At 49.4% G+C, this 26181-nt stretch overlaps 2 protein-coding genes across 2 annotated transcripts; both read right to left on the bottom strand.

Moving 5' to 3' along the window:
- Positions 1-6807: 6807 nt before the first annotated feature.
- On the bottom strand, positions 6808-14682 carry ANKK1 (ankyrin repeat and kinase domain containing 1). Its single transcript, XM_065855801.2, has 8 exons — positions 13413-14682; positions 11320-11614; positions 10904-11055; positions 10475-10524; positions 10222-10377; positions 9845-9963; positions 9099-9144; positions 6808-8728 (listed from the first exon to the last, which is right to left on the bottom strand). Exons 1-8 carry the CDS (start codon positions 13598-13600, stop codon positions 7383-7385), a joined length of 2352 nt encoding a protein of 783 aa, XP_065711873.1. The 5' UTR covers positions 13601-14682; the 3' UTR covers positions 6808-7382.
- A 656-nt stretch (positions 14683-15338) lies between these two features.
- Positions 15339-24845, bottom strand: LOC136111382 (uncharacterized). Its single transcript, XM_071798801.1, has 6 exons — positions 24690-24845; positions 19244-23735; positions 18437-18676; positions 17640-17796; positions 17118-17247; positions 15339-16614 (listed from the first exon to the last, which is right to left on the bottom strand). The coding sequence occupies exons 1-6, from the start codon at positions 24835-24837 to the stop codon at positions 16463-16465; spliced, it is 5319 nt and encodes a 1772-aa protein (XP_071654902.1). The 5' UTR covers positions 24838-24845; the 3' UTR covers positions 15339-16462.
- Positions 24846-26181: the final 1336 nt, after the last annotated feature.

The raw sequence follows: 26181 nt of genomic DNA, 5'->3' as shown, positions 1-26181 counted from the left end.
GTTCCACAGCAGCAGGGCTGGAAAGGTAAAGCAAACCAGAGGCCACAAGCACACAGAAAGCTGATGAGAACGGGCTCTGGAGGGTGACTGTGGAGTTCAGCTGCCATCACTTCACTGGGGAGTCTGCTCAACATGGAACAGACTTGGTAAAGGAGCTTGTTGAGCCCTCTGCCCTGCTCATCCTGGGCTGGACACAGGTGCCACATCACTCGTCACCTGGAGCCTGTCCCACAGAGACAGGTGGGACGGGGGGTATATTAAGGTACGACAGAATCCTGACCACAGTGAGTCAGATGAGTTTTTAGATGGGCTACAGAATGTAAATCTAATAGGCAGGCTGGTTAAAAGCAGAGACATCAGGAAAAACATTTGTGCCTCCGTAGCACTGTATACCCACTTTGCACCCTGTTTTGCTATAAATGACAGTACAAGAGCAGAACAGAGAAACATCTTCTGCAATATATGCGCAGTCGAGATGCAATAGTCACTCCAAATTAACCTATGGATTTACGACTGAATTATCGTGGCTTGGCAATTTACTGTGCCACGGTGATGGAGTTTGTGTATGTTCTCAGCCGGTGGCAGACGTACAGGAGAACGCTCTACGTTACATTCCTTCATTATGTTTACATTACCATTCCTGCCTTGCACTTGCCATGAGTTGGGATTATGCAGAGCGTGATGTGCTGCGGCTCAGGTAACGCACGATAACCTGTCTGGCCCCGGAGATGAGTCCGTGTGCCTGAGCCCACCTATCAAAGGAAACCTTCTGGTCCATGTGGCAGCTCTCAGGGCATCTTGCAAGAAACAAGCCTGATTGCCTCTTTGATAAAAAAGCTCAGTAAATTACTTACAACATGAAAACAGAATCACTCAAGAAGATTACAGAGCGTGAGGCATAAGGAACCGGAATGTGATTCAGAGATACCAGGGAAAGGGGAAAAGCTGGTAAATTCTACCTTCCTCTTAATTAAAAGCAGCCAAGGGAAGTTTTCCAGGAAGCAGAGTGATTTTGCGATGCTCTTCACCCACCCAGTCTGACAAAGAACAGCTGTCCGAACGAAACCAGGTGCTCAGAAACAGGTATTTAAACCCCAAAGCCTTGGAGTAAAGCTGCCACCATGCAGTAGCAGTCACCGCACCCCCTCAGATACACGTTTCACATCGCATTGCTCTCGAACAGCAACTCCGTGGCCTTTCTGCAGAGGAGCGTGGGTCGTTGTCGTGTGTTTGTTCGTTATTTAATTCGGAAGCACCACTCTCACCTGTCTCTAGGGTGAAGCCCGAAGCCACGTTCTGTGGGGCTGGATGGCTCTTCTGTCCGTAGGATGATTTTGATCTTTTATCTTCTTGATATTTCAAACCAGATTATTTTTTTTTAAACAGAAATTAAGCACTTACTCATTAAATAAATGGTAGTTAATTATAGCTACATGTTAGTTATGACATTCACAAATTGCCTCTGTTAACTGAATTATGTTCTTGTAACGCAGTATATTAAAGGGGTATTTTTATTGTAGAGATATTGCAATAGAGCAAAAAAAAAAAGGTGAAGGTATTTATCCCAGGAGCTCACACGTCCACCTTAGCAAGTGACATTTGACAGAAAAGTGTTGGAATAAAATCAGGGTTAAGCTCGCCACAGTGATTCCTCGTAAATAGAGGTTAACTCATTAAATTGTGGCACGCTTGCAAGTGTGGGACCCGAAACCCCAGTGCGGTGACCCCGTCCATAAATCCCAACTCCATTGGGTAAATCTGGGACACTTGCTTAAAAAAAGCCACCGCATCGTGTCCTCGCAAAAGCAGAGCAACGAGTTAATGACAGCAGCCCTGGGTGACTCATGAAAGCATCAGCTGCCTTTCTTGCTAAGCAAACAGAACACACTTTTCAACACGGATACAACGAGCAACCGCGCGCTGCATCATTATGGGATTAATTCTGTTCTCCGAGGATTTCATTCTGTCTGTAAATCGCCTATGCAGGAGAGTTTGGCCCACGATCCAAGGCTGGTGACAAAGTGATAGTGTTTTCTGTACTTCTACTCAGGACTGATGTTTTTAAGTGTAATTGTTTACACCCTTATTTAAACTACAGAAAGGAAGATACAGACTAAACTCTAGGTCACTTATTTTTCCTTTGCCAAAGGAGAGAAAGAGGGGTTATAAGTAGAAGGCTGCAGGGAGAAGGGTTTCACGCTGTGCTCTAAGCCACACTAAAGGAAAGAAGCTGCTGATGAATGGATCTGAAGACGTTGAGCTCGCTGGGGATGAACGGCCCGGTAGGAGAAAGCAGCGAGCACCCCTCGATACCCAGTCAGGCACTTTTTCCATTGCTCTGATGGAAGTTGGATACACCTGCATGCAACGACACAGCTGGGTGCAAAGCTGCCTTTTGGAACGCTCCACAGTTTTATTTCAAAGGAAAAGCATGCAAATACTCCCTAAAGCAAGGGAGCAGCACGGTAAGGGCTGGGTAGTCTGGAAATAGAGGAGCCAGAGCAGGATTAACTATGGCAGGCCACGAAAAGCCTGAGAAGGGAGTAAGACACGTCTTGCATTGACATCTGATACAGGACAGATCCTACAACTGCCTCCTTTTGATAAAGGAAACGCATAAAATTCAGTATTCCTTCTTACATTAAAATCACCCCCTCCTGCATTCACATCACTGCCATCAGAAACACCCAAACCATACACAACAAAACTATTTTCCTCCAAAAAGTAGAATTATTTTCACTCTAATTTGATCACACATCTACATAACACTGCAGAACAAAGGAATCGCCGTCCCTGGGAAGCGGGGGCTTCCTCCCCTTCCCAGTTCCCACTGCTGGGAACTCTGGAGACCTTTAAGACGTGATTTGTGTGGGGGCTACGGGTCAACAGTGTTGGTCTTGTGAAGAGTTCAAACAGTGAACTCAGAAACGAGCTGCTCAGAAAGCTCACGTCCCATCACCGCTCCCTTTGAAAGGCACTGTCAGCGTTGGCAGCGCTCGGTTAAGAACAGGATATAATCATCAGTGTATTTATCAGCGCGGACAAAAGACTAAAATGTATTTGAACAAGGGAAAAAGGGGGGGATGGAGACCCACGATTAATTCTAGAAATAACAAGCCGCAAGTTGCACAGTCGCAAAGCGGAGGCTGCGATGCAGTTTGCCAGAGTTTGTAAAGACTCATTTAATTTCTATAGAAACTGAGCAGCAAACAGGTAATTTTCTCTGCAAGCTGCTTCTATCACCTCTGTAATGCTCTGCAAGAGGAATGTATTTCCCTTGTGTCTTCTGAATCTCCTGTTATTTTCATTATAGATTTAATTAAGCTCTTCTAGGGAATGTTCTATGCCATACGAGTGGAGTTTTGGTTTTCTGCGATGACTGAAGTGAGCTGCTGAACTGTGCGGCAATTGGATTGCTTTTCTCTGTGTAAATATTTCAAATGGTATGGGGTAAGGAGACATTCGCTTCCCCAGCTGGAGTTAAGAGGAGTCGTACAGAACAGGTCCCGGTGTCTGTAGCACAATTCCTGCAGCTGCTGTTCTGCACAACATCTGGAGAGCCGATTGTCTCGGTGCAAAGCAGGTAAATGTGAGCAGCCCTAGGAGTGGAGCTCCAAACGCAGCAACCCGCACAGCAGGACTCAATCCAGCAGAATATCCCGCTCTTTGCGGTGAAATCGGCAGTTAAGGATCCTCCCTAGATCAGAGCGCGGCTCAACACTGCTTCCTCCTAATAGCCGGGTTATTTCCTGCACTGGCCCTCCTTACGAGATATTATTATTCCAGGGAGGAGTCTTCTGAGTGCCTTTGTTTTATTTGGGACTGGTTACCAAGCAACACATGCTGTATTATCGATATTCCAATAGAACATAACTGGAATGGGACACTTCTTGTCTCTGCTTTCTCTTTGCAGATTTTTAAGAGGAGATTTATTCTGGACTAATCCCCTGTTTCTGACATCCTTCTCATTTCATACCATCCATCGACATTATTGGATAACATTTACCAAATCACAAGATTACCAGTGTCCCAAGTTACACAAATCACATCTGAAAAGAGATACTGTTATAATCACCATTTGTGAGGCCTCGCTGATATAGGATAAGCCCAAAGTCTTGCAGAACTTAGTTACCTAAAGACCCACACAACCCCCAGTGTGTTTCAGCTGTAGAATTTTCAGAGCTGGACGTGAACATCAAGAACCCAAACCATCTTTACTGAACAATTACACCTTTAATGCCTGACATTGTTCAGCATTTATGAGGGATTCTGGTACCTTAAACCCTTCAACAACTCTTCCCAAGAGGAGGAGGAAGGAAGAAAACATCGTGTGACGTTAGCTGACATATACTGGTACTTAAAAATATATATAGGGAGAATTAAAGTCCTTCCTTTTCCATATCATATTAGCGCGTTCCTCAACTGCTCTTCTATCATCTATCACAAATGCCATCACATGTAGGAGTGCACAGAGATCAGCAAAGACTTGCACAGAGCCGGGGAAGGCAGGGGAAGCGAACCACGCTGCTTTTCATCCTCATGCTCTACAACTCGGTGAAAACAACAACTGTGATCAACGCAGACGAGCTGGGAAACGCGCTGTGCACAGCAGGCAGGAGCTGGTCCCCCATGCCACGCTTCCCCCTGCTTCCCATCTGCCTCCTGGGGATTCAGGGAAGTAAAATGAACACCAGAGCTTCCCGTCACAAATTCGAACCCTTGAGAGCATTCACTTAAGAGCAAAACCACCAAACAACCAACAACCCAAACCACAAACCCCCTCCCTGGACACACTGAAGTTCCTGCTGAGGTTTCAGGTTGTTGTTTGGGCTGTTCGATTCCTTTTTTTCAAGGCATCACTGGTACAGGGAGCCCAGCATCCCCACTGCCAGTCACATCCATCATCTCGCAGAATTTCAAGCATCACACTGAGAAAAACATCTTCAGAGTGATATTGCAGTAAAGATGTCACACCAAGGGAGAGCTATCAGTCTGTGCCTCGTACGTCTTTAATGGTGTGCCTTTGACAGCTTAACAACAGCTAAACACTTTCAGTCTCAGCAAGAGATTGCCAGGCTGTTTAAATACGAGAAATACGACATTTTAATTAGAGGAGCCATCGCCAGCCACACGTCCAGTTCAGGATCATCCTCATCTTTAACGTGAAGGAGAAGAAAAACAGGTCTGCTGTATTAAACAACGAAAGATAGTTATAACTCACACGTCACAGAACAGCTTAGTCCTCACAGAGCATTTTCAACCTGCTGTCCTCCCTCTTGATCGAACAACCGCCAGCTTTTTCTGGACAATACGCATTTCTCAGACACACCGAGCCTAGAGGAAGCCGCTGAACAGAACCAACCTGCACTAGAGCAGCTCTAGTTGCTGGCCAGAGCTGAAAAGGACCTCTCTGTCATATGCATCATGAAGAACCGGGACATTTCTGAGCAGTTAAAGCACTAAAGACAACACTGGAACACCAGCAGAGCTGATGCTCAGCCAGAGGAGATGGGCTCCAGCACAGTTCCACTTGTTCCAGCTGCTGGAGCTCTAACAGCTGTCTATTCAGAGCTGGGAAACCCGCCTGCCCGGAGCCCACCGTTCTCCCACCGCAGGAGGCAAATCACACGTTTGCATCACTGCTTTGGTGTGCGTGCTGGGACCTGAATCGCACTGCACGCACAAATACACGCGTCTGCCTCTCCATCTATAAAGGATACAAAGCAACAGCTGCTAAAATGATGACTCCCGGTTAACAGCGTCCATCGGGAAAGACGCATCTTCTCCCCACAGAGTTGTGGAGTATTTGTTTACTTTGCAGCATCTCTCCAGTTCAGACGATGAAAGGAGGTCATCATCCCAGGCACGTTTTGGAAGTGCTTAGCAAATTACCATAGGATTACCACCGGCTACACTAAAGTGCTATTCACTGTGCCAAAAGAATCACCTCCGCGAAGACCACACGTTCTCTAGATAAATACTCAAGCTTTAGAACATGCTCCCAATGAAGATGAAGAATTATTGCCCAGCAGAGACATGACTTAAAACTTCACCTGAAGACAGTGAGTTCTCTGGGGTATCAGCCATTAAGTGATTATTTCTTCTCTGGGGCCAGAAAGCCTCCTCGCTCTCCAGAACACTCCGCAGCATACTGACCTACACCGCTCCCTAACTTTCCTCATTCTTCTCCTCCAAAAACCACTCCCACAAGGACGACCACACATAAAACCAGGATATACTTGTCATAAATTCTGTTCTACTCACCAACAGAAGCATATTTTCAGCAGAAATGGTTGAATCTGGGCAACTGAACTCAACATCTCATCTGCTTCCCAGAAGATGCTATCCCCTCAAAGCCGGCTAGAGAGCAGCCTTTTGAGCTAATACCCACAGCTGGGCCTTGGGACCCCCACCTGCTCGTTTGCACAGAGTAATTGGCTGACAACCCCCCCAGGTGCTCATTAAAAAGAAAAGGTGCTTTGAGAATTCGGGGTAACCCAAAACAGATACTGCTTTTCTAAGGAGAAACTTTCCACCCAGTCTACGAAAGTCCCACAGCAGCATTTCACGCTTAAGACTGGGGATTAGTGGTAGCGCTCATGGCAGGGAACGAGGTTCAGAACTGCACCCACTTTTTGGCTTCTCCTTACAGCCATCTTTCTAATGACGGCCTCGGTGTTCAAACTCTGAAGTGCAGAGGCAGTCAATAAGCAAATTGAACGCTTAGGAAAAGAGCTCTTGGCTCTTTTCTTCTGACAGGGTGGACTGGAATTATTCTGGAATTGCTTTCATCTGTGTTGCATCCATTTAAATACTTTCTACCAGTGATTTTTCTTCCTTCCCTGTTTTATTTTATTCTTGTTTCACAAATGAGATGTCAAGAAATCTGACACATTGCCGTACCATATGCTGAGCCTCTATTTGCAGCAGCAGGTGAGAATCTCATGATTTAATTCCCACCTGTGCCAAGGCCACTTTACACCAATCTGCTCTGTAGGAAAACAAGAAATACAAGCAATAAAATCTGCGGAAGACACATATGTGTGTTGCTGTGCACAGTTTCAGCGTTGCCCATATGAAAAGGAAGCAGACATATACCCATTTCCATCCCCGCACACTTAGCGTTAGAACAGGAAAGCGTTGCCTAAAGGCAGCATCACCAAGCTAAAATGTCCTACGAGCTTCGTCAGACTCTGGAAAATAAGCTGTGGGCTTCCTTCCGCAGCTCCAATTCCCTCAACTCTTTTAGTGTTTGTGCTTAAAAACGTCTCTTAAAAAAAAAAAGGTATTTTCCCGCAATCACCAGGTGACGAGCTATGGGGGTTTAAGGCATAGCACCTGATATTAAATAACTCAAATCATAAATGCCAGACTCCATGGATCTACAAATCTGTTCTTCCTGGAACAAATCTGGGTCTTGAAATCTTAGCATCATTCACCAGAGTCTTAGTCCCCGATTTGTTCATCGAGTCCTTGCCTTGAAGCAGCGTAATGATGTTTTCTCTCTGATGTCTAATTGCCAACTGGAGGGCTGTGCAGCCCGTGATATCTTCCACGTCAAGCAGAGCACCAGCCTTAATCAGCGTCTTTATGATGGCCATATTGCCCTTGAGGACTGCAAGGTGCAAGGGTGTCCAGCCCACCTTGTTCTTGGCATTGACGTCTGCCTTGCACTCCAGGAGATTGATGACGGTCATAAAGGAGCCCCGCTGCACTGCAAAATGGAGGGGGGTCCAGTGCGACTTCTCAGCGATGTTGGGATCTGCCCCACACCTCAACAGCTCGCACACCACCGGCTCGTCGCTGTAGCGAGTGGCCAAGTGGAGCGGCGTCCAGTCCATGCCTCCTTTGGCGTTCAGTTTGGCGTGGCTGCCTTTCAGCAGGTGGATGATTTCAATGTGTCCTTTGAAAGACGCCAAGTGCAGGGGAGTCCAACCTTTGTCTGTCCTCAGCTCCACGTTGGCTCCGTATTTGATGAGTTTCTCGCAGATGAGGTACTTCCCCCTCACCACAGCCAGGTGCAGGGCACTGTAATGGTTTTGGTCCAGGCTGTTGACAGAGGTTCCCTTCTTCAGCAGATAATGGACTACCCTGAACTTCCCCCTCTCCACAGCAACATGAAGCGGGGTTCTGAGGTTCTTCTGCTTTTTCTCCAGGTCCGCCCCTTGGCTGGCGAGCAGCTTCACCAAGCTGACGTGTCCGAAGCAAGCTGCCACATGCAGGGCGGTTTTGCCATCCATCTCCTGGGTGTTGGAGTCAGCCTGGCGAGACAGCAGCACACGGGCCACGTTCTCAAAGTTGTTCTGTGACGCCAAGTGCAGGGGGGTCCACCCGTCGTGCTCCTGAGCATTCACCCGCGCCTGGTGGTCCAGCAAGAGGCGCACAATCCTGTCATCCCCATTCTGAGCGGCGAAGTGAAGAGGCGTCCAGCCATCATCATCGGGCATGTTGATGTCTGCATCGTGCTCTATCAGAAGCGAGCAGATCTCCGGCGACCTCTTCTGAACGGCCATAATGAGAGGGGTGTAGCCACAGGCCACCTGGCTGTTCACATTGGCCTTGCAGCTCAGGAGAAGCTTCACCTTTTCCACGTTGCCCTGGATCACCATGAGGTGAAGCAACGTGAGGCCATTCTCATGGACTCTGCAGATTTCCTCAGGCAGAATGTCCTCTGCATGCTCAGTCTCACTGTAAGAAGGTGGGATATGAACCTCCTGATTATCAGTTTCTAAAGGCAGGGGAAACAAAACAGGAGAGGGTAAGACCAAGTGAAATCGCTTGGTGTGCACCAGACGGGAGGGAGAACCTTTGAACCTTCACAGTATGAAATGAAATAAAAGGCATGTTAGAGATAAGGAACATGAAACGAGGCAAGAGCGCTACATGCGGCCTCTTAGAAAGCAGCGAGACGCTTGGACCCCCTCACAGGAGCTATGTCTGCTATTTCCTGTAAGGATCACTTTCCTTAACTGAAAAAGTCATCCACATTAAAAACTTCCTTGAGCCACACGCTTATCCCCGGAGAGCGAGGAAACAGGCTGCTTTGGGTAGGTTTCCCCTGCTTTATTTCTGAATTACAAAGAAAGTCCCCTACTTACCACCACTTCCAGTGTCCTGGGGGAAGGTGAACTCTTCTTTATCACTCTCATTTTCAGGAAGGGGAAAAGAAAAATCCATCAGACAAAGTTGTTCATTTGCATTCTACCGCATTTGCACAGAGTTCTTCTCTGCAGCTGCTCTAGAATTTTGTATTGCAGTTTGAGGGGTTTTTAGCCAATCCTGTTATTGCATCCAAAACTCAGCAAAGGAAATGATGACCCTAACAGGAACACAAGAGCCTGAACATGATCTCTGGATATCAATTACATTTTCCTCCTCTTACTCATTTGCTCCCAAATGCACATATATTCTCCTTCCTTATCGCAGCACGTACCCAGCTGGTCATTTTCTCTGTGGCACAGGGAACCCAAATGTCCCCACCTCCTCAATACCCTGTACCTGGGCATCTCTTTCCTTGCACAACCAGGCAAAGCCTCAAAACAGCCACAGTGATCAACAGCTACTTCTCACTGTATGCAGCTGAGTTCTAGATAAAATCACCCTCCAGTAGCTGGGCTAAAATTGTGACTACCTTGAAAACTGCGGGGTTTGTTTTGTTTAATTCCAGTCAGAGCAACACAGGGATTTAAAAACGAATTACAGACGTACAACCTGCGCAACCACACCGTGCAAAGGTTGCTGCTGTGCCCTTGCTGCCTGACGCCGAGCAGGGACGAGGCAGGGAGCGCGCTCTCGAGAGGGCTGAGAACAGCGGCGTTAACAGCGGCGCGGGAGCCTCCCTCACCTGCTGGTTCCCGGAGATGGCGGGCTTGTGGGACATCTTCCTAACAAGGCGCTCGTTCTCCGGATCGACTACGAGGCTTTGGATCAGCGACAGCAGCATGTCTGTTTCCACGGGGATATCTGCCACAGCAAAAAGACCGTTAGCTGTGCACACCAGAGAACCCACTCAGTACCCAAGGCTGCAGGAGCCTTGCAGATATGGACCACGCAAGGAGGAAGGAAAGAGGGAGAAGGAGGATGTGTCGACAGCAAATGGCTGCCAAGCTTTTCCATGCAATAGGTGATTTAAGTGGCAAAGTGTCGTGCGCAAGCTTGTCCCCCACTTTTTACTCCACGCAGCAGACCCCGGCTAATCCATATCACAACCAGCCACTGCACCTGTAAAGCTTGGCCTCTGCCGAGGGTCTTGGTCCCAACACCTCTTCATCAAGTCAACCATCTGCTGGCACTCCCCTGGCCAGTCCTCGCTGATGGGTTCCAGGCAGGGCCTCTTCCCAGCTGCAACCTTGACTATTATGGCCATCATGTTGGCTCCTGGAAAAGAGCAACGTGCACTGGGCTTTTTCCCTGTGAAGACGCCTGCAATAAACATTTCATAAGTGCAGAGCACGCAAGAAGCGTCTGTATTTACCTGCATAAGGTTTCTTCTGCATAAGCACCTCCCAAATGACAATTCCAAAGCTGCAGGCAAGGAGAGATCATGAGCAATCACTCCCATACGTACATGAACATAAAATTCGCTTATTGCTTTCATCTTCTTGAGAAATGGGAAAATTAGGAAACAAGTTCTTCAAGATGAAAGGATTTCATCCCCCACACCAAAAGGACAAGGTCTTGTGAATCATCACACGCATCTCCGGTGACTCGGGAAAAGAACTGGTATAGGGGGCGAGTGGCTTAGAGCGTTTCCTGTGGAAGTCAGGCTCTCTGTGCCTTTCCGCTTTATTCACGTCGAGTTATGCAAGGCAGAGAGCCAGAATATAACCCAAAAGAGGCAACGTGCTGTGTAAGAGCCGGGTGGCAACACTGCGTGAGCCCTGAACAGCAAGGCAGCCCTCACCTGTACACATCGTACTTGATTCCCGGGGGTTTGCTGTTCTGCAGAAACATCTCGGGGGGGATGTAGCTCAGAGTGCCCCTCAAAGCAGAGCTTTCGATATATTGCATTCGGCTAGACTGCTCCATCCACTTTGACAGCCCGAAGTCTGAGATCTGCAAGCAGAAAACATTAAAGCCTCCTCCCGTAATGCTCACAATCCCACCCCTCCTGTATTAGCTGGGAGATGCCTGTACCCATCATAACCAGGGATGTGAGGAGGTGCCTAGGAGCTGAAGGCTGATAAAGCCCTGGTGAAATGGTAGCCAGTGGTTTTAACTGAGTCCTAAGTTACGAGGATTCTGGAGTCATTTGCAAAAATAACCCTTCTCTTATTTGAGAAATAACCTGTCGCTACAAACACAGCGTTAAGGTCATACCTTGACATGCATATTCCCATCTAGGAGAACGTTCCCTGGTTTTAGATCCAAGTGCAGCAGAGGCGGCGTCATGCTGTGCAGGAAATTCATGGCCAAGCCCATCTCATGGATGACCCGGAATTTGAGCTGCCACGACATTTTGTGAGTGGGAAGAATTTTCTCCAAGGACCCTCTTGCCATATATTCCATCACTATCCCCAAAGGGCTGTTGCAGACCCCATAGATGGTGACGATGTGCTGGAATTTGATTTTCTCCATCTTGGTTGCCTCTTCCATGAGGCAGTTCATACTGGTCCTGGAAAACAAACAAACAAACCCCAAAAAACCCAAAACAAACAGTGAAACCAAGACTTGGTATCAGTGGATTCACAGGCAGAGATGCATGCCGTTCTGCCCCTTGAACTGGTGGTAAAGCAACCGTATGGTGATCTTTTGCAGACTAAAATCTAACATACGGAGTGTTATGACTCTTCAAAATGAGCTGAGGATTGCTTGGGCAAAATTCAAGCACTGGGCTCCTAGAGAAAGCATTCAAAGCCTTTTCCATTCAATGTCCCCAGGGCAGCCTCGGTGGCAGCTGCAGCGTCCCTGCCACACTGACCTGCCGAGCTGGAGCAGCGGGAGCTGGCAGGGCCAGAGGGCTCGCCTGGGCCACCCCTGTTCCCGTGCCTCTGTTGGTGCCTTTCTGTCCATGAACGTGGTGATTCTGGTGCCAAAAGGAGTCTAGACACGTCTGCCCATAGACCTGCTTCACTAAATCTTTACGTTTCCCAACCTGCTGAACGAGTCGGGGTGCCCAGAGCGTGCTGACAGCAGCCAAGCAGTAAAGGGGCGAAGCTGCATTTAAAAAGAACACCCTGGGAATTAATCTGAGCTTGCAACAACATTATTCCAGGCCACTGACAGCTCTAAACATAGTTCAGCTAAGCAAATCCTCCTGCCAGACTTCCTCTAGCCGGCTCCCCACAGTAAAATGTTCCTCTGGACTGTGGAATCTCAGGAATTGTATTCCCACTGTGGAAGAAAGGCTTAACACAGGCTTAACACAGCTGCAGCCCTCAGCACACAGGGTGCAGATTGACTGTTCCCCCTCCCAGAAGATGATGAACGCGGAGAAAGAAGCGACGCTATAAACACTTCTATTCAACCACTCTTCTGCAGCGCACACCAGGAGCTGAGATAATCCATGAAAGCCATATTATTAAATCTACCAGAATTGATATATGCAGAAGTAAAAGTGATTAACTGGGCTCACTTTGTTATTTCCCCAAAGAGAATTAAATGCAAACAACATCTGAAGAGCATGAGCAGTGCGAACTAAACAGGACAGTCACTGCTCGGATTGAACCACCGCAATTGTTGTCAGATGACAGGAAAAGTCATATAAGCATGGGATTTCTAACCAGGCAGAATCCTTCCAACCCGAGAAGAACAACATTTTAGAATAAATAACTTCACTGACTCGGCTGTTTTTCATGGAGGCTGCCTATATTGTATATATATTGTATTGTACGGGTAGTGGTGGTTATTATCTGGCTTTGGTATCTCCAGACCCAAGGGGGTCAGCAGAAAAGCCTCTGCAGGTGAGAGACAAAGCGAAAAGCAAAGGGAAGCTGCACCATGGAAAGAGAAGAGCGTGTCCAGAGGGTACGGGCGAGGGAGCAGAGAACTTCATGAGCAAAACCAGCTGGAATTCTCTGTCCCCCAGCTTTAAACCTGGATCTTAAAATGCTTCATTTAGTCTAATAGGTACCTGTTAGCTCTAATGTCCAGTGAAAGCTGCAAATAAGTAACCAGGCTGCTTTCACCCACATGCCCATGTTTAGTTCAAGATGTCTATTTTAGCCTCCTATTTCAACGCTAATTGCCCTGTATAAGTGTTCCTTCCCCACTTGCACATACACACATAAGAAAGAAAGAGAGAGAAGCAGAACTCCTGATCACTAGTGATTTTTCCACTTCCTTTGGGTACCAAAAACTTGACTTCCCATGGAGAAGAAGCCATGTGAATATTTCCTTCAGCTTTAGCACCAGATCACCACCGATAGCTCTGACAGTTTGAACTGCTGAGCTAGACAAGGCCACACGGTTACCTCTCTGCGCTGGGGTCCTGCAGCAGGTACGGGGAGCACTTCACCGCATAAACTGTTCGCCACTTCTTGTGCTTGACTTGGTACACGTGCCCGAAGCCTCCGCTGGCCACTTTAACCCAGTCTTCTTCAAAATCCTCCTTATTAAAGACAGTTAAGCTGCCCAGCTGCCTGTCGTTCTCCAGAGCCATGGTAGCAAGGGCAGGCTGGCCGTCTGCCTCCTGCTCTGCCTGTATCAGAGAATAAAGGAGCGCTTCCTACTCCTGACTTGCACAGGGAGTTACCTGTGGTGGGGCACGCTGCTGCTAAGAGGTGGATCCGCGGTGTCACTCTCGTTTGATATGCAGAAGAGCTGCATTACTTAATTCCAGGTACCGCGTCGAGCTTGGCCAGCCTGGGTGTATGTCCACATTTCCATAAGGCTCCCCTTCTCTCTCATATCAAGCGCTAGGTGAGCAAATAAAGAGTACAGGATGAAAACCAGCGCAAGGCAACAATCCCTTAGCAATTGCACTGTGCTGAAGATGGGGTTCCTCGCCTGGGGCATCACTATGGGCTGGGTTAAAGTGAGGAAGACCCACGCTTCAAAGGATGGAAGGCTTCACACCCAGAGAAATCCACAGTGCAGCACTGCAGGGGTGGGCTGGATGGAGACGCAGAAAACACTCCAGGAGGGTAAAGAACAGAGAAGACCCCAGAACTAACGTGGTAAACATTAATGCATCAACCTGAGAAAATGCTTCAAGAGAAAAAAGACCAAACACAGCGAGCCGGAGCGGTTTCCTCGGGGCTGAAGCATGCTGTCAAATGCCTGCAGGAGACAGCTGAAGAAACAGGAGAATACTGAAGAACTGGTCTGAGCAGTTCAACCGTGAGAGCACCAGTAACAGCATGCATGCTTTTAGCTGCTTCATGTCTTGACTCCCCAGCTGTAGAAAGGGTTTAATGACACTCGTCTGGGTCTTGTGCATGTATGTGTTTGATGACTTAGCACAGGCACCGTCTCTGTAGATAAGTCAAATATAATGTGGTGCTTGTTTCCCCGGTGCTACTGCAATACAAATAGTAATTAGTGTTTCTGAAGGGGAATTATCATGGTGTCTTGACCTGGAATTTTTAGCTACACATGAAAGCAGAATAAATTACTGGAGGAAGAGTGATCCAGGTGAAGTGCAAGCTATGTCTCCATTGCACTTGGCACCAGGTGCCCATCACTCACAACTGCAAGGCTTTAGGGAAAGAAGGAAAAGGAAAAAACACTTTTAGGAAATAAACAAACAACACCACAAACAAACCAACCCACATAAATCAGAGTCTAACGTGTGATTGTTGCTGATTTCCTGCCATTCCCTAAACGCTGCCCACCAAGCGTGATGTTTCTAGCCCGGGTACCAGCCTGGCCACCTGCACTCCCACTTGCTGGTGCTCACCTGCCAATGCAACTTCCGAGCCAAGGACAAGCAGGATGGGGCTCCGTTCCCTCGTGTGTAGGCACAGGCAGGACAAACCTTCACTGAAATGCCCGTGTTTTATTAGAGAAAGTTCTGGAGAGGGAGTGGAGGAAAACACTGCATGGTTGCAGAGCGGCTTTTCTCACCGAATGGGTGTTCCCGCTGCTCCCTGCAGCGACGACTGCGAACGGTCCCCTCCCGGCCGCTCCCGGCGGGGCTGCAGCCTCCGCAGCCCCGGCCCCGCGGCTGAGCCCCGGCCCTCCCCGACCCCGAGAGGGACGGCGCATCCCCCCCCGCCCGCCCCGGACGATCGCGGGCAGTCCCCACGAAGCCGACAGACACTCCCCGCCCGCCCCGGACGGTCGCGGGCAGTCCCCACGAAGCCGACAGACACTCCCCGCCCGCCCCGGACGATCGCGGGCAGTCCCCACGAAGCCGACAGACTCTCCCCACCTGTCTGTTTGCAACTGCCCAGATGGGTCAGTTTCCGACCGACCCTCCTTCGGCTCCACCAGACTCTTGCGCTTACTACTAGGAGGCTTTTATTTCATTTCCAAGGCTCTAAGTGTGCCATTAGAATTCAGGAGTACATTTTCCAGCTGTAGAACTATTTACCGGTAGAAGAGTCTAACAGAACCATCTGGTAGCACTTCTTAGTGTCTATGGCAGCCAGGAATTACCTAGGACAATCTAGGACTTGTTATAGAGTCAGCAATGACCTCACACCTTTAACATTTGTCAAAAGAAAGACCTGGATACCAATATCCAGCACACTATGGGTACCTTTCCACAGTGTAATCCTACAGATTGTGTACTCATTACAGTCACCACCAGTACAAGGCACCAGGCAAACACAAGCAAGAGTAGGAAAAGTGAATTGGCATCGCTAATTCAAGTCCAGTCTCACGGGACCCTAGCAAAGAAAGGCTCCACTTCTTAAATAAGGTTTCATTACACACACACTTCAGTCTTCATTAACAGGAATTTCCATGTTGAGAATGCGTGCAGGTACTTGAAGTCCACACGGCATTAGGTCCAACAAGATGTAGGCCACGTTTTCCAGATTGGCAACAAGCGCAGACGCTGCTCAAGCACTTGAAAACAATATACGGTGCTTTATTGAAGAGCTACATGCAAGCGCTGGGTTATTTCCTTCTGCCAGAGCAGCTGCATCTCTGCCATCTTCTGGAGGCTCAGCGCCTTGTCCCAGCACTGACAGACCAGCCTGCAGCACAGGCTCCTCCATCCAGTCTCCAGCTGCTGGAAATTAACTGCGTGGATACCACCTGATTTCTCGTCTGCTTTCCCATTTCTGTGAGCAGACCGTGTGCTGGTGCTTGCCCATACTGCATTGTAAGCTCTGCTCTCCCTTACCGCTGGACCACTACTACAGCTCTTCCTCCACTCTGTAGTTGGTGGAACTGCTTGTGCAGCAGGGAAGAAAGGAAGGAGCGAGGTGCTTAAAGCAGAGACTGGGTATCTTGTTCCCTGGGTCAGCAGAAGCTCTACAAAAGCAATACAGTGTGCACAGCAAAATCAATTGCTTTTCAGATCAGTGTAGCAGTGGGTCGGGATCTTCAGGACCAGTCAGCTGCTCCTGGGTCACAGGCCATGGATTTCTGCAGCTTGTGGACAGTCTGTGTGTTTGGTTTTCTGTCTATGATGCAGCCAAAGGCTTATGAAGGCACTGCCCAACACAGCAAAGCCAGTAAGGGATCCCAGCAGAACGGGCACCAGCATGGCAGAACCAGGACCTGAAAATAAAGAAAGAGGTAACCGAGCAGTGAACAGCATTAAGAGAGGGATGGAGAAGAAAGAAGGTGAAGCTGCCATTCATCTTTACAGCATGCCAAGCAGGTATGGCTAAGTTTCCTTCCATAGAGTAATCCGGATGGGCAGTGTCTTTTCAAACACACTGCCTTCTTTGCCATAAAATCCCAGCAGTAAATGCTCTTTGCATACACAAATAAATGCACAAGAAATGAGGTGGCTCAGGGATGGGGCCAGTGGATTTCAGAAGTCTCTCATGCCCATGATGTGCTGGGGTCAGTGTCACTTCTTTCTAATAGCTGGACAACATCTCATTGGGATACAGGAAGGCCAAAACAAAGATGAGGAGTCATTGGGATGCAATCTGGTCATGGCAGGTGGCTGTCAAGAGGGTTGTTAAAAGTGTACTGTTTTTCTTACAGCAGGAAAAGTCAAACAGAAACTTCTGCAAGAGAGAGACAGAGAGAAGGAAACACAGGAGACCCACCTTCCCTAGGCTGATATAGAAACCTGTTCCTTGTTCTGAAAACTGGACCGAATGAGACCAGGTTGTGCGGGTTTCCGTGGCTGTTCCTGTCACTCGGCTGCAGGAGCGGCTCCGCGCTTTCAAAGCACTTCTGGCAAAGACACGTGAAAAACGTCTGAAAAGGCAGATCTGAGCCCTTCCACGTAATTCTACAGTGAGAAATTATTATAGCTCTGCTGAGCCTTTTCCTTGCAATTCACCTCTATGGTTGCAAATTGCTTATTTGTTGACATGCTTCTTATGTTTATTACACAAAGCGATGGTAAATTGTGGTCGTAAAGTGAAAATATAGCACTGTGAGCTCAGCCTAACAGGGAGCAGAAATTGAGCTGGGCCTTTAGGAGACACAGAATATCGAGGAGGTGAAGAATGAACCATACAATCTACCACCACCATTCTTTACTGAATCAGCTGTGCCTGCTGGAAGCACCAAATCTTTCCAACAGTTCCTTAGGCCAGTGAGAGCAGAGGTGTCACACATACCTGTTCACAGCCTGCTTTGCCATGCAGACAGACACTGAGCTCGCAGTGCAGATAGGCCACTGAATGATTCAGCATCTGGAACAGCTGGATGGTGAAGCTAGCGGCTCCGGAGTTACTGCTCTGCAGCACCTGGATGTGGCTGCATTCAAATGGCAACCTGGCAAGGACAAAAGGCAAATGGTTTCAAATTCCAGCTCTCCCTGAGTGCAGGCAGGGAAGAAGGGATCTGCTGACACCGGGCTGCACAAGGTCTGAAGGTGCCCGCTTCTACAGAATCAGAACCAAACAGAAATCCACAAAGTATCGGTGTCCCGGGCTGTGCCTGTCCCTGCTGAGGAGGCCACAGTCGTAGGGCAGCAGAATCGATTCGTGGAGGTTGATTTTGCTACAACCATTGAAGTGGCTGCTGTAGTGCGATAGTCATTGCCTGCCCTGGGCTAATTCAGAAGCAGTGCAGAGGTGATCTCCCACTATAGCCAATATGGGCAAATCAGAAAGCTCTTTTACTGGTGACGATAATGTGTAGCACTTCTAACACACACTACAAACATCAGCTAATGAATCCTCCAGTTTCCCTGTGCTCAACCCAGATGCGTTTGGCAAGAACAGCCATGAGATGCTGATGAGGAAATGGAGGCCCGTGGAGAAGCCGTCTCCCACCCTTGGACCGCTGTGATGTCCCCTAGCAGAAAGTGCAGGAGGTTGCTGTAAACGTCCTCCAGGGATCAGCCCGTTCCCAGCCCAGCCCCAAAGAGCCGTGGGGATGCTCTGCCCACCGCCGCAGCTCCGCGCCTGACCTGCGGAACAGGCAGCACGTGGCGCCCGGTGCCCCCGGGCTGGCGGAAGGGGTCACGCAGCACGATCGGATCTGCAGCACGGGCTGGCTGCCGTTACTCTGCACGGCGATCAAAGCCAGGAAAGTCTCCTGGGAAGGTGCTGAGCCGTCGACTTCGGGGTCTGGTTCTGCAGCGGGGCGCAGGGTCATCTGCACGGTGTAGTTACCGGAGCCGCAGACATCGTCACTCACAACTGCAAGGCTTTGGGGAAAGAAGGAAACAAAGCTGAGTGCCAGCTGGGCTCACAGCCTGTTAGGAACAGAACAGCATCAGGGTGAGTTTTCCCAGGGAAACTCAACAGAAAGTTGAAACAAACGAACAACATGTAGATCCTGGCATGATAGAGCCACCCATGATCAGAATCACCTCCTGCCTCCCTGCACAGTCAAATAACTCGAACTGAGGGCACCTTGGAAGCGTTTTCCTGTGTGGGAATAGCTGCCTTCTCAGCCGCTGCATTTGATCGCTTGAGCAATATCAAATGTTCCACTTGCAAAATTGCAAGCGGATTGAGAGGCAGGGAGTCCAAAACTATTGTGAAAAAGAAAACTAGGTCTGAAGGACGGTATTAATATCCAAAACATGAAAAGATTCTCCCCCCCCGCCTTGTTTTTTTAATGTAATGTCATTGCTGAACAAACTCAGTGTTTGTAAAACCACAGTGTAGCATACTCATGTTACTGAGCCCATGGAGCAATTTGGATATTAACTCCCTCTCTTAAATTATGCAGCATGAATATGCAACAGGAACTACAGTGAGATAATTACCCGTTCAGAATGGCAGCATCTGACTGCAAACCCCTCCTCTGATGCGATTCCCTCAGCAGCGCGCTGGGCTCCGAATCCAGCGGTGTTAGAGCAGTTACTAAGCCCTCAGCTGCTTCTTCTGTCACCTCGTCTGTTCTCAGCATCTCCTCTGCCTCCGTGTTCAGGAACAGCCTCTCAGATTGTCCAGTGTTTGCAACACCCAGCAAGGAATCCCCCTGCGGCGTAAGCACTGCCAGGCTCCGAGCAGAATGCGAAGGGCTCTCTGGGGTTGGAAGGAATAGGATGACATCTCTAGCTAGAAGCATCTCAGCATCCTTGACAGCTACCTCGCTGAAGACAGCTGACTGATTAGTAACCTTGTTTACAAGTCTGTTAGCAGAGACAGAAAATGCTGTTGTTGTAGATGGCCCAGTGGCGTGCATCAGAGCGTCAGGGCTGGAACGACCAGGCTGGTGTTCAGTGTTATCTTCAGGTGATACCTTCACCAAAGGGCGTCCTGCTGATGGCCGATGTGGAGAAGACACAGGTGCCTGAGTGGGCAGCCGGCCGGCAGCGGCCACATCTCCTTGCACTGCTGTGTCCTCACCCTTCCCCATGGCTGTGGAGAGCACAGTTGATTTGCTCACTCTGGCAGTGGCGGGCAGCACCACGTTGGGATCAGGTTGGAGAGTTGATGTTGGCAGGAGAAACGCTGGTTTGTTTCTGAGTGAAGAAGTGACATACTCACCCTTAGCTGCAGAGAGAGAAGTCATTGCTAACGGAGACTGTGATGTGGTTTGAGTCAATTTAGGCTGTTGTTCAAGAGCAATAACAGATTCTGCAGCCACAGATGGCTGTACTGGAGTTAAAACAACCTTCTTCCCAAGAGCTGCTGTGGGGGCTTGCTGCATCCTCGTGCTGAACACGGCTGACAGGGACGTGCTTGTTCCCAAGAATTTACCAGTTCCTATCTTTCTTGCACTTGTGCTGATCTCAGTTGGTTTTGTACTTTCTCCTGTGCTGGTCTGTGAGAACAGTTTAGCAGGGGCTCGATGGATCTGGTCGTGTTTCACGGCTGATAGCAGGGGAACACGTGCAGACGCAGGTGGGCTTGCAGGAGAGTCTCTGTACATCCTTGGATGGGTATTTGTAGCCAGAAATTTCCCAGAAACTGTTGTTTTCATTTGGACCGTTGTTGAAAATGGAGCGTGCGCTGGTTTTGTTGTCAGTCTCGCTGTCACTATAAAGGGCTTAGGCACGATGGGAGTGAATTCCAAACGCTCAGTAAGATCAGGTTTTATAGAAGCGGTTCGGGTTTGCGCTGCTTTAGCGTGCACAGTGACTCCTGAAGAGGCCGTGCTGCCTGCTGCTGGGTCTTTGTGATCATTTCCAGCTGGAAGCACCGAGAAAGCCGGCACTGTGCTAGGTACAGGCTGCCTTTGAAGTGACTCAGTACTTAGGAGACCTTGCGATCTGGACTGCAAAGGCGTGATGCTTGTGAACAGCTTTACTGGGTGTTCTGTGGTTCTCGCTGAGCGCAAGGTGGGACACTCAGCGCATTGGGCACGGACAGAGGAAGACGTGGTCACCGAGCCTTGGTGCTGGCTGGCAGTTTGCAGCGTTAGTTTCTTACCGTGCTGAACCCCATCGGCAATCCCAGTGATAGTGAAGGGAGGCCGGGGAGACATTCGAGTGTCAGGGAGTCCCTTTGCTGACAGTAAAGGGATCACAGAAGAATGTGGCTTTTCAGTGGTGAAAAACACTTTGGGGGAGATGTGGGGGCCATGCCGTGCAGTGGTCGCTAATGGTGGCGCCGGGGAGGTGAAGGGCCCTGCGGACACACCACGAAGGAGAAGCAAATCGGTCCCCTCGTCCTGTTGGAGACCGGGAGCACGCAGCTGCAGCTCTTGGGGCGGCCGGTGCCAGTGTGCGGCCGGCGCTGCGGTGCTGGTCCTGGCCCCTGCGTCCAGCAAACGGTTTGGTGCTGAGGCAACAGCTGGAGACAAAGTACTGGTGGCTGTGTAATTAGGATTAGTTAGCACTGGCTGAGGAGTTACTTGCGTTTTCTCTGCTTGTTGGCTGGACAGAGTGGAGAGAGCGGTTTCAGGCCTCGGGGACTTACTTGTGGGAGAAGAGGAGCTGGTTTGCATTGGGATATCATGGCTGCTTTCGGTGGTACCCAAATTCAGTTCTTGCTTCTTCGTGAACAAGAGGGCAGCTTTGTGGTCATCTTCACCCTCAGGAGATGTCACCACCTGTAAATCTGCTCTGTCAGAGGGCAAAAGGATAAATACAGGCCTAACGAGAATTAAGCTAGAAGGACTCAGGTTTTGTAAGTTTGCAAGGTCCAGAGCTGAAGAATTTGCTGCTGCCAGGATTTGCTGAATGGAAACCAGACCCCCAACGCTGGCGTTTGGGAAGTTTGTGGGTAGAGGAGAACCTTGCATAGGCTGCAAGCAGATCATGCCATTAGTACTTCTAAGCAGAAAGGACAAGTTTGGGGATGTTGGTAGCATTGTAAGTTCGCCTCTGAAGGCACTGAGGTTTTCGGTAGCTGCATGATGTGCACCGAACCGCTGTGCCAGATACGCCGGGATCTCACCTGAAACCCTGGGCACCACCGGTCCAGGATGTGCTGGTGTTGGGCTGGACCGGCTTCCCTGTGCACCCAGAGGAGCCAAAGCTGCCGGGCTGCCAGCTGGCTGGGTGTGGGAGGCCGAAGGAGCAAAGCTGAGCAGGGGAACTCTTGGGCTGCCATTGCCATGCGGTCCAGAGGGGCTGGGGACCGGGCCGGATGGTGGAGTCGGTGCAGGAGAACCAATTTTCCCTATCTGTTGCGGGAGACTTTTCTTCCTCTTGGAGTCTTCCCTTGTGCTCATCTGTAGCATCATAGAGAAGGCTTTCTGAGATACAGGATGGGCTGAAATGCCTTGAACTCGAGACCCAGAACCAGTAGGTGTGGATGGAGTTGGTATGTGAAGTGCTTTCTCAGCAGAGGTGGGGATTCCCATTACTTGCAATCCAACAGAAGCAGGAAAAGATGTACCTGGTGGCTGAAGCCCTGCATGGACAGAATGGAATGTGCTTACAGGCTGGAGGGATGAGTTCTCCAAGGCAGATGGACCTGCAAAGAGTGCAGGTGTTACTCCTCTTAGCTTTTTAGTAGTTTGGGAAGGTTTTAATGTGGAAATCCATGACTGGCTTAATGAGGATGAACTAGCAGAAGCCTGTGGGCTCTCAGGGGATCTGGGTTTTTCAGGTTTGCCTGTCATCGTCTGATGATCGGTATCTCTTTGCAAAACGAGAACAGAGGTTTCCAGAGAGCTCCTCTTGGTTTCTTGGGAAATGTGTTGTTTGGTACAATTGACAGTCCTGGACAAAGAGACGGGCTTTTGTCTACTGGTCGTGCTAATGGGCCCCTGAAATGGAGGTGGCAGTAAGTCATGGACTGGAGCTCCCAGATGCAACGATAGTGCAGAATGTACGCTGCCTTGTGGGGGTGTCCGAAGAGCAGACAGCCGAGTAGCCTGTCCAGAACCATTTTGTACAGCTGTTGTTGAGCTTCTGGCTCTGCTGCCTGTCGTCTCTTGCTTCAGAGATGAAGTAGGGGAAACCTGAACAGCACTTGTCTGTGCCATTCTGGAATAGAGCGTGACAAGGTCCCTTGAAGCTGGCTTTTGTAGGAGTGCAGAACTTGTAACTTCAGCATCCGTACTCTGAGTCTTCCTCACGTACGCAGGTGTCACACCAGCGTCGCTGTCGGGCTGGACTTGTGCGTTTGTGTCTTCTTGCCTTTTGCTAGCGGGGGGCATTCCTGTTGGTAACCAATCCATCCTCGCACCTTTGAGAGCAATCGTAACTCCAGTGGAAAGCGGAGATGCTGCTGTTTCTTTTCTTGAAGAATGGAGATTTACCACTGAAGTCAGAAGAGGCATTTTAGGACTTGACACCTCCACCTGCTTGATAACAGGAACGGAAGAGACAGCTGCAAGCTCGGGGGAGTCTCGATGTGTCCCCCTGCTGAGAAAGGGCTGGGGCAGCCCCGCACTGGAGCTGGTGGGATTGAAACCAGCCGCGGTGATATTTTCTGGTTTTCCTTGCTGTGTCCTGGCTGGCTGTTCCAGATGTGTGGTAGCCTGGGATGCTTGTGTGGAGACAGGGATGCTTACGCTGCTCGGGAGCTTGCTGGCAAACGTGTGCCCGTCCTGGAGTTTCAGAATCGCTGCTTCTGTGTGCAGTTGCTCAGGCACCTCCGCGTTTCTGCCCAGCTCTCTAGGCAGCACGGCTGTGCTTGTTGCAGCTGTCTCTGTGCGGATGGGAATGGAGTCAGCCGTCATTCCGCTGGCAGAGTCAACTGCTGGACTCTGCAAATTAAAGGTCACCTCATCCAAGTTATCTTCTGTGATGGAAAACACTTCGCTGGGCACTGGGCTGCTCTCAGCTCTTGGTTGGGCTTCTCCAGGAGGGCTCCAGCCTAATGCTTCCCTGACATGGTGTTCATTCCCGGAGGCACCTAAGGAACAGAAAACGAGCCCTTTGCCTATTCAGGTTTACACGAACTTTGAACAGCTTGCGGCAGCACTTTGCAACAGGCTGAGCGGGAAGCAGAGCGTTAAGTGGCCACCGACTCCATCCAGAACCACACAGGAGGGGAGATGGGCAGCTCTGCATTGCCATTCTTGCAGCCAGCTGCTCTACATCTGATCCTCTGCTGTCTGTACTCGGGGTCATATGAAGAATTACTAACTAGGTGGAAAGGTCTTTGACACCACCCACCCCAGTTTATCTTTACGATGAGAACCGTCTGCCCGTAGACACATTGGCCAAGTTAATGTCATGGACACTTGCAGGCTGTGCTCACAGGCGTGCAATAGGGGGTAGAAAGCAAAGGCTGACTGGTTCCCTGCAATGAGCGACAGCAGCCCAAGGAACTTGAGGCAGGACAGCATTACAAACTCAGCATTGATTTCATACTGTCAAGAGATATTTGGGTGGACAGCTGCTCCCCAAGAAACTGCAGAACACTGTGTTATCGCGTGGTGAAGAGAGGAGCTCCATGCTTGATGTGATGAACAGCGGGGTCTGGAAAAGTATATTCTGAACAACACTTCAGCAGACACGAGTTTGACCCTCAGTGCTGTGATGGACCAGCTCTATGAAATGGGACTGTGTTTGTCCTTTGCTTTCCCCTTGTACCTGAAGGGGAATGGGCTGTCTCTCAGCCTGGGTAAACAGCAGAGCTGCGTCCTGGTTTGGGGCCACTACACCCCCACAAAACAACATTTAAACCGAATCTCGAGCCTTCCAGAACGGCTGCACAAGCAGAGAGAAGTTGCTCCCTCATCCCATTGTGGTCACACACCCAGACTGATGCCCAATATTGAGCACAGTTTTTCTGTTCACTGATGATAGAGGCAAAGAAGGCAAAAAGGCGGCAGTTGAGATTAGAACAAAACACATCACTCACCTGATAAATCAAACAGTCCAGCTGCAATCAGAATAAAGATGGGGAGTTTATCCTGCATCTCGTGGAGCGGCTCCCGAGTCACCCAGGAACTGAGATTCAGACGGAGCAGCTCGCTCAGGAGCCGCTGGTGCCTCTTAGCAATGGGCATTAGCTGTGCCTGTTCTGGAAGGGCAGAGGATTGGGTTACTTTATAAGATCTTTGGCCAGACAGTAACCAATAATCTGTTCCAAAAAAAAAGGAAAAAAAAAGCCCGCACCAATTGGAATCGATTGATTTTCAACAAAAGAAGAGAGTGTGTTCATGGCAAAGATGGAAAGCGGGACGGTAAACATGAGAGGTTTCCTGGGCAAGGCAGCTCTTTGTCTCTGAAGGAAGAGTTAAAAGGCCACCTGGAGTACTGTGTGTGGATTTGGGCCACACCGTTTGGAAAGGATGCTTGAAAGCATCCAGAGAGGCACCAGAAAGCTGGTGAAAGGAAAGTCCTATCCTACAGGAATTCCCTATAGGAAGGAATGTCCTGTGAGGAGTGGCTGAGGACTTTGGGCTTGTCTGGCTTGGGGAAAGGCTGAGGGGTGACCTCCTGGCTCTCTACAGCAATGGAAAAGGCTCCTGAGAGAGCTGATGGGAGACCCAAGCCTGTCACTGTTTAAAAGGCATTTGGACAATGCCCTTAATAACATGCGTTAACTTTGGCCGCGTTCTTAATTCGAGACAAAAGCCACAACACACAGAAGAGGAGCAGATTATAACAGCACACAACCCCATCTGGCTCTGAGCAGCCCCCATGAACATTTTGGTGAGACAAGAATCAGAACCATAGCGAAAGAACGAGCACAACAAATGCCCAACAAGCACACAATTTCAACTTTGATAACAATCAGAGAAGGAACCAGAAGCTTCTTGGGCAAGGTCACAGTTGCACCCCTTTTACCTTTAACCGTAAGGCCCCAGTGTCCTTGCAAATGCTCACCTGAAGACAGCGAGCAGTTTACATGAGGCATCTGTTTAGTGCCAGGCACCCCCCCCCACACAAATAGCAACTGAAACTCTTGGAGAGATGGAATTTATAGCAATGCACATTAAGGAGACAGGAGAGAACATTATTCCATAGCCATAACTGTTGCAAGTGCAGCGAAATCACATGTTAAAAAACAAGCAAAAGTCAGATAAGTAGCGTAATGACAGCTCAGAAAAGCAGTGCAAAAGACACGGAGGACGGGGCGATTGCTCTGGGGAGAAATAACAATAAACTAGTATTCATCCTTCAGCAAACTGATAAGGTGTAGTCTAGTAGATAATACAACAGCTTTGGCGCTGACAGGTATCGCTCCCAGTGCCAGCCGTGTCACTCGCCTGAACGTGCTACCAAGGTCAGGTCACTTCATCGTTTTCCCACTCTGTAAGTTGTCTGGGAAGGAAAATGATCCCAGCTGGTATGTGCACAGCACCTGGCACACAGGGCCCTCATCTGTGCCGGTGCCTCTACCCAAA

Source organism: Patagioenas fasciata, chromosome 24 (assembly GCF_037038585.1).
Source record: "Patagioenas fasciata isolate bPatFas1 chromosome 24, bPatFas1.hap1, whole genome shotgun sequence".
In the NCBI taxonomy this organism is placed as follows: domain Eukaryota; kingdom Metazoa; phylum Chordata; class Aves; order Columbiformes; family Columbidae; genus Patagioenas; species Patagioenas fasciata.
The sequence above is the reverse complement of the archived record's forward strand: the minus strand, read 5'-3'. Positions and strand labels throughout refer to the sequence as shown.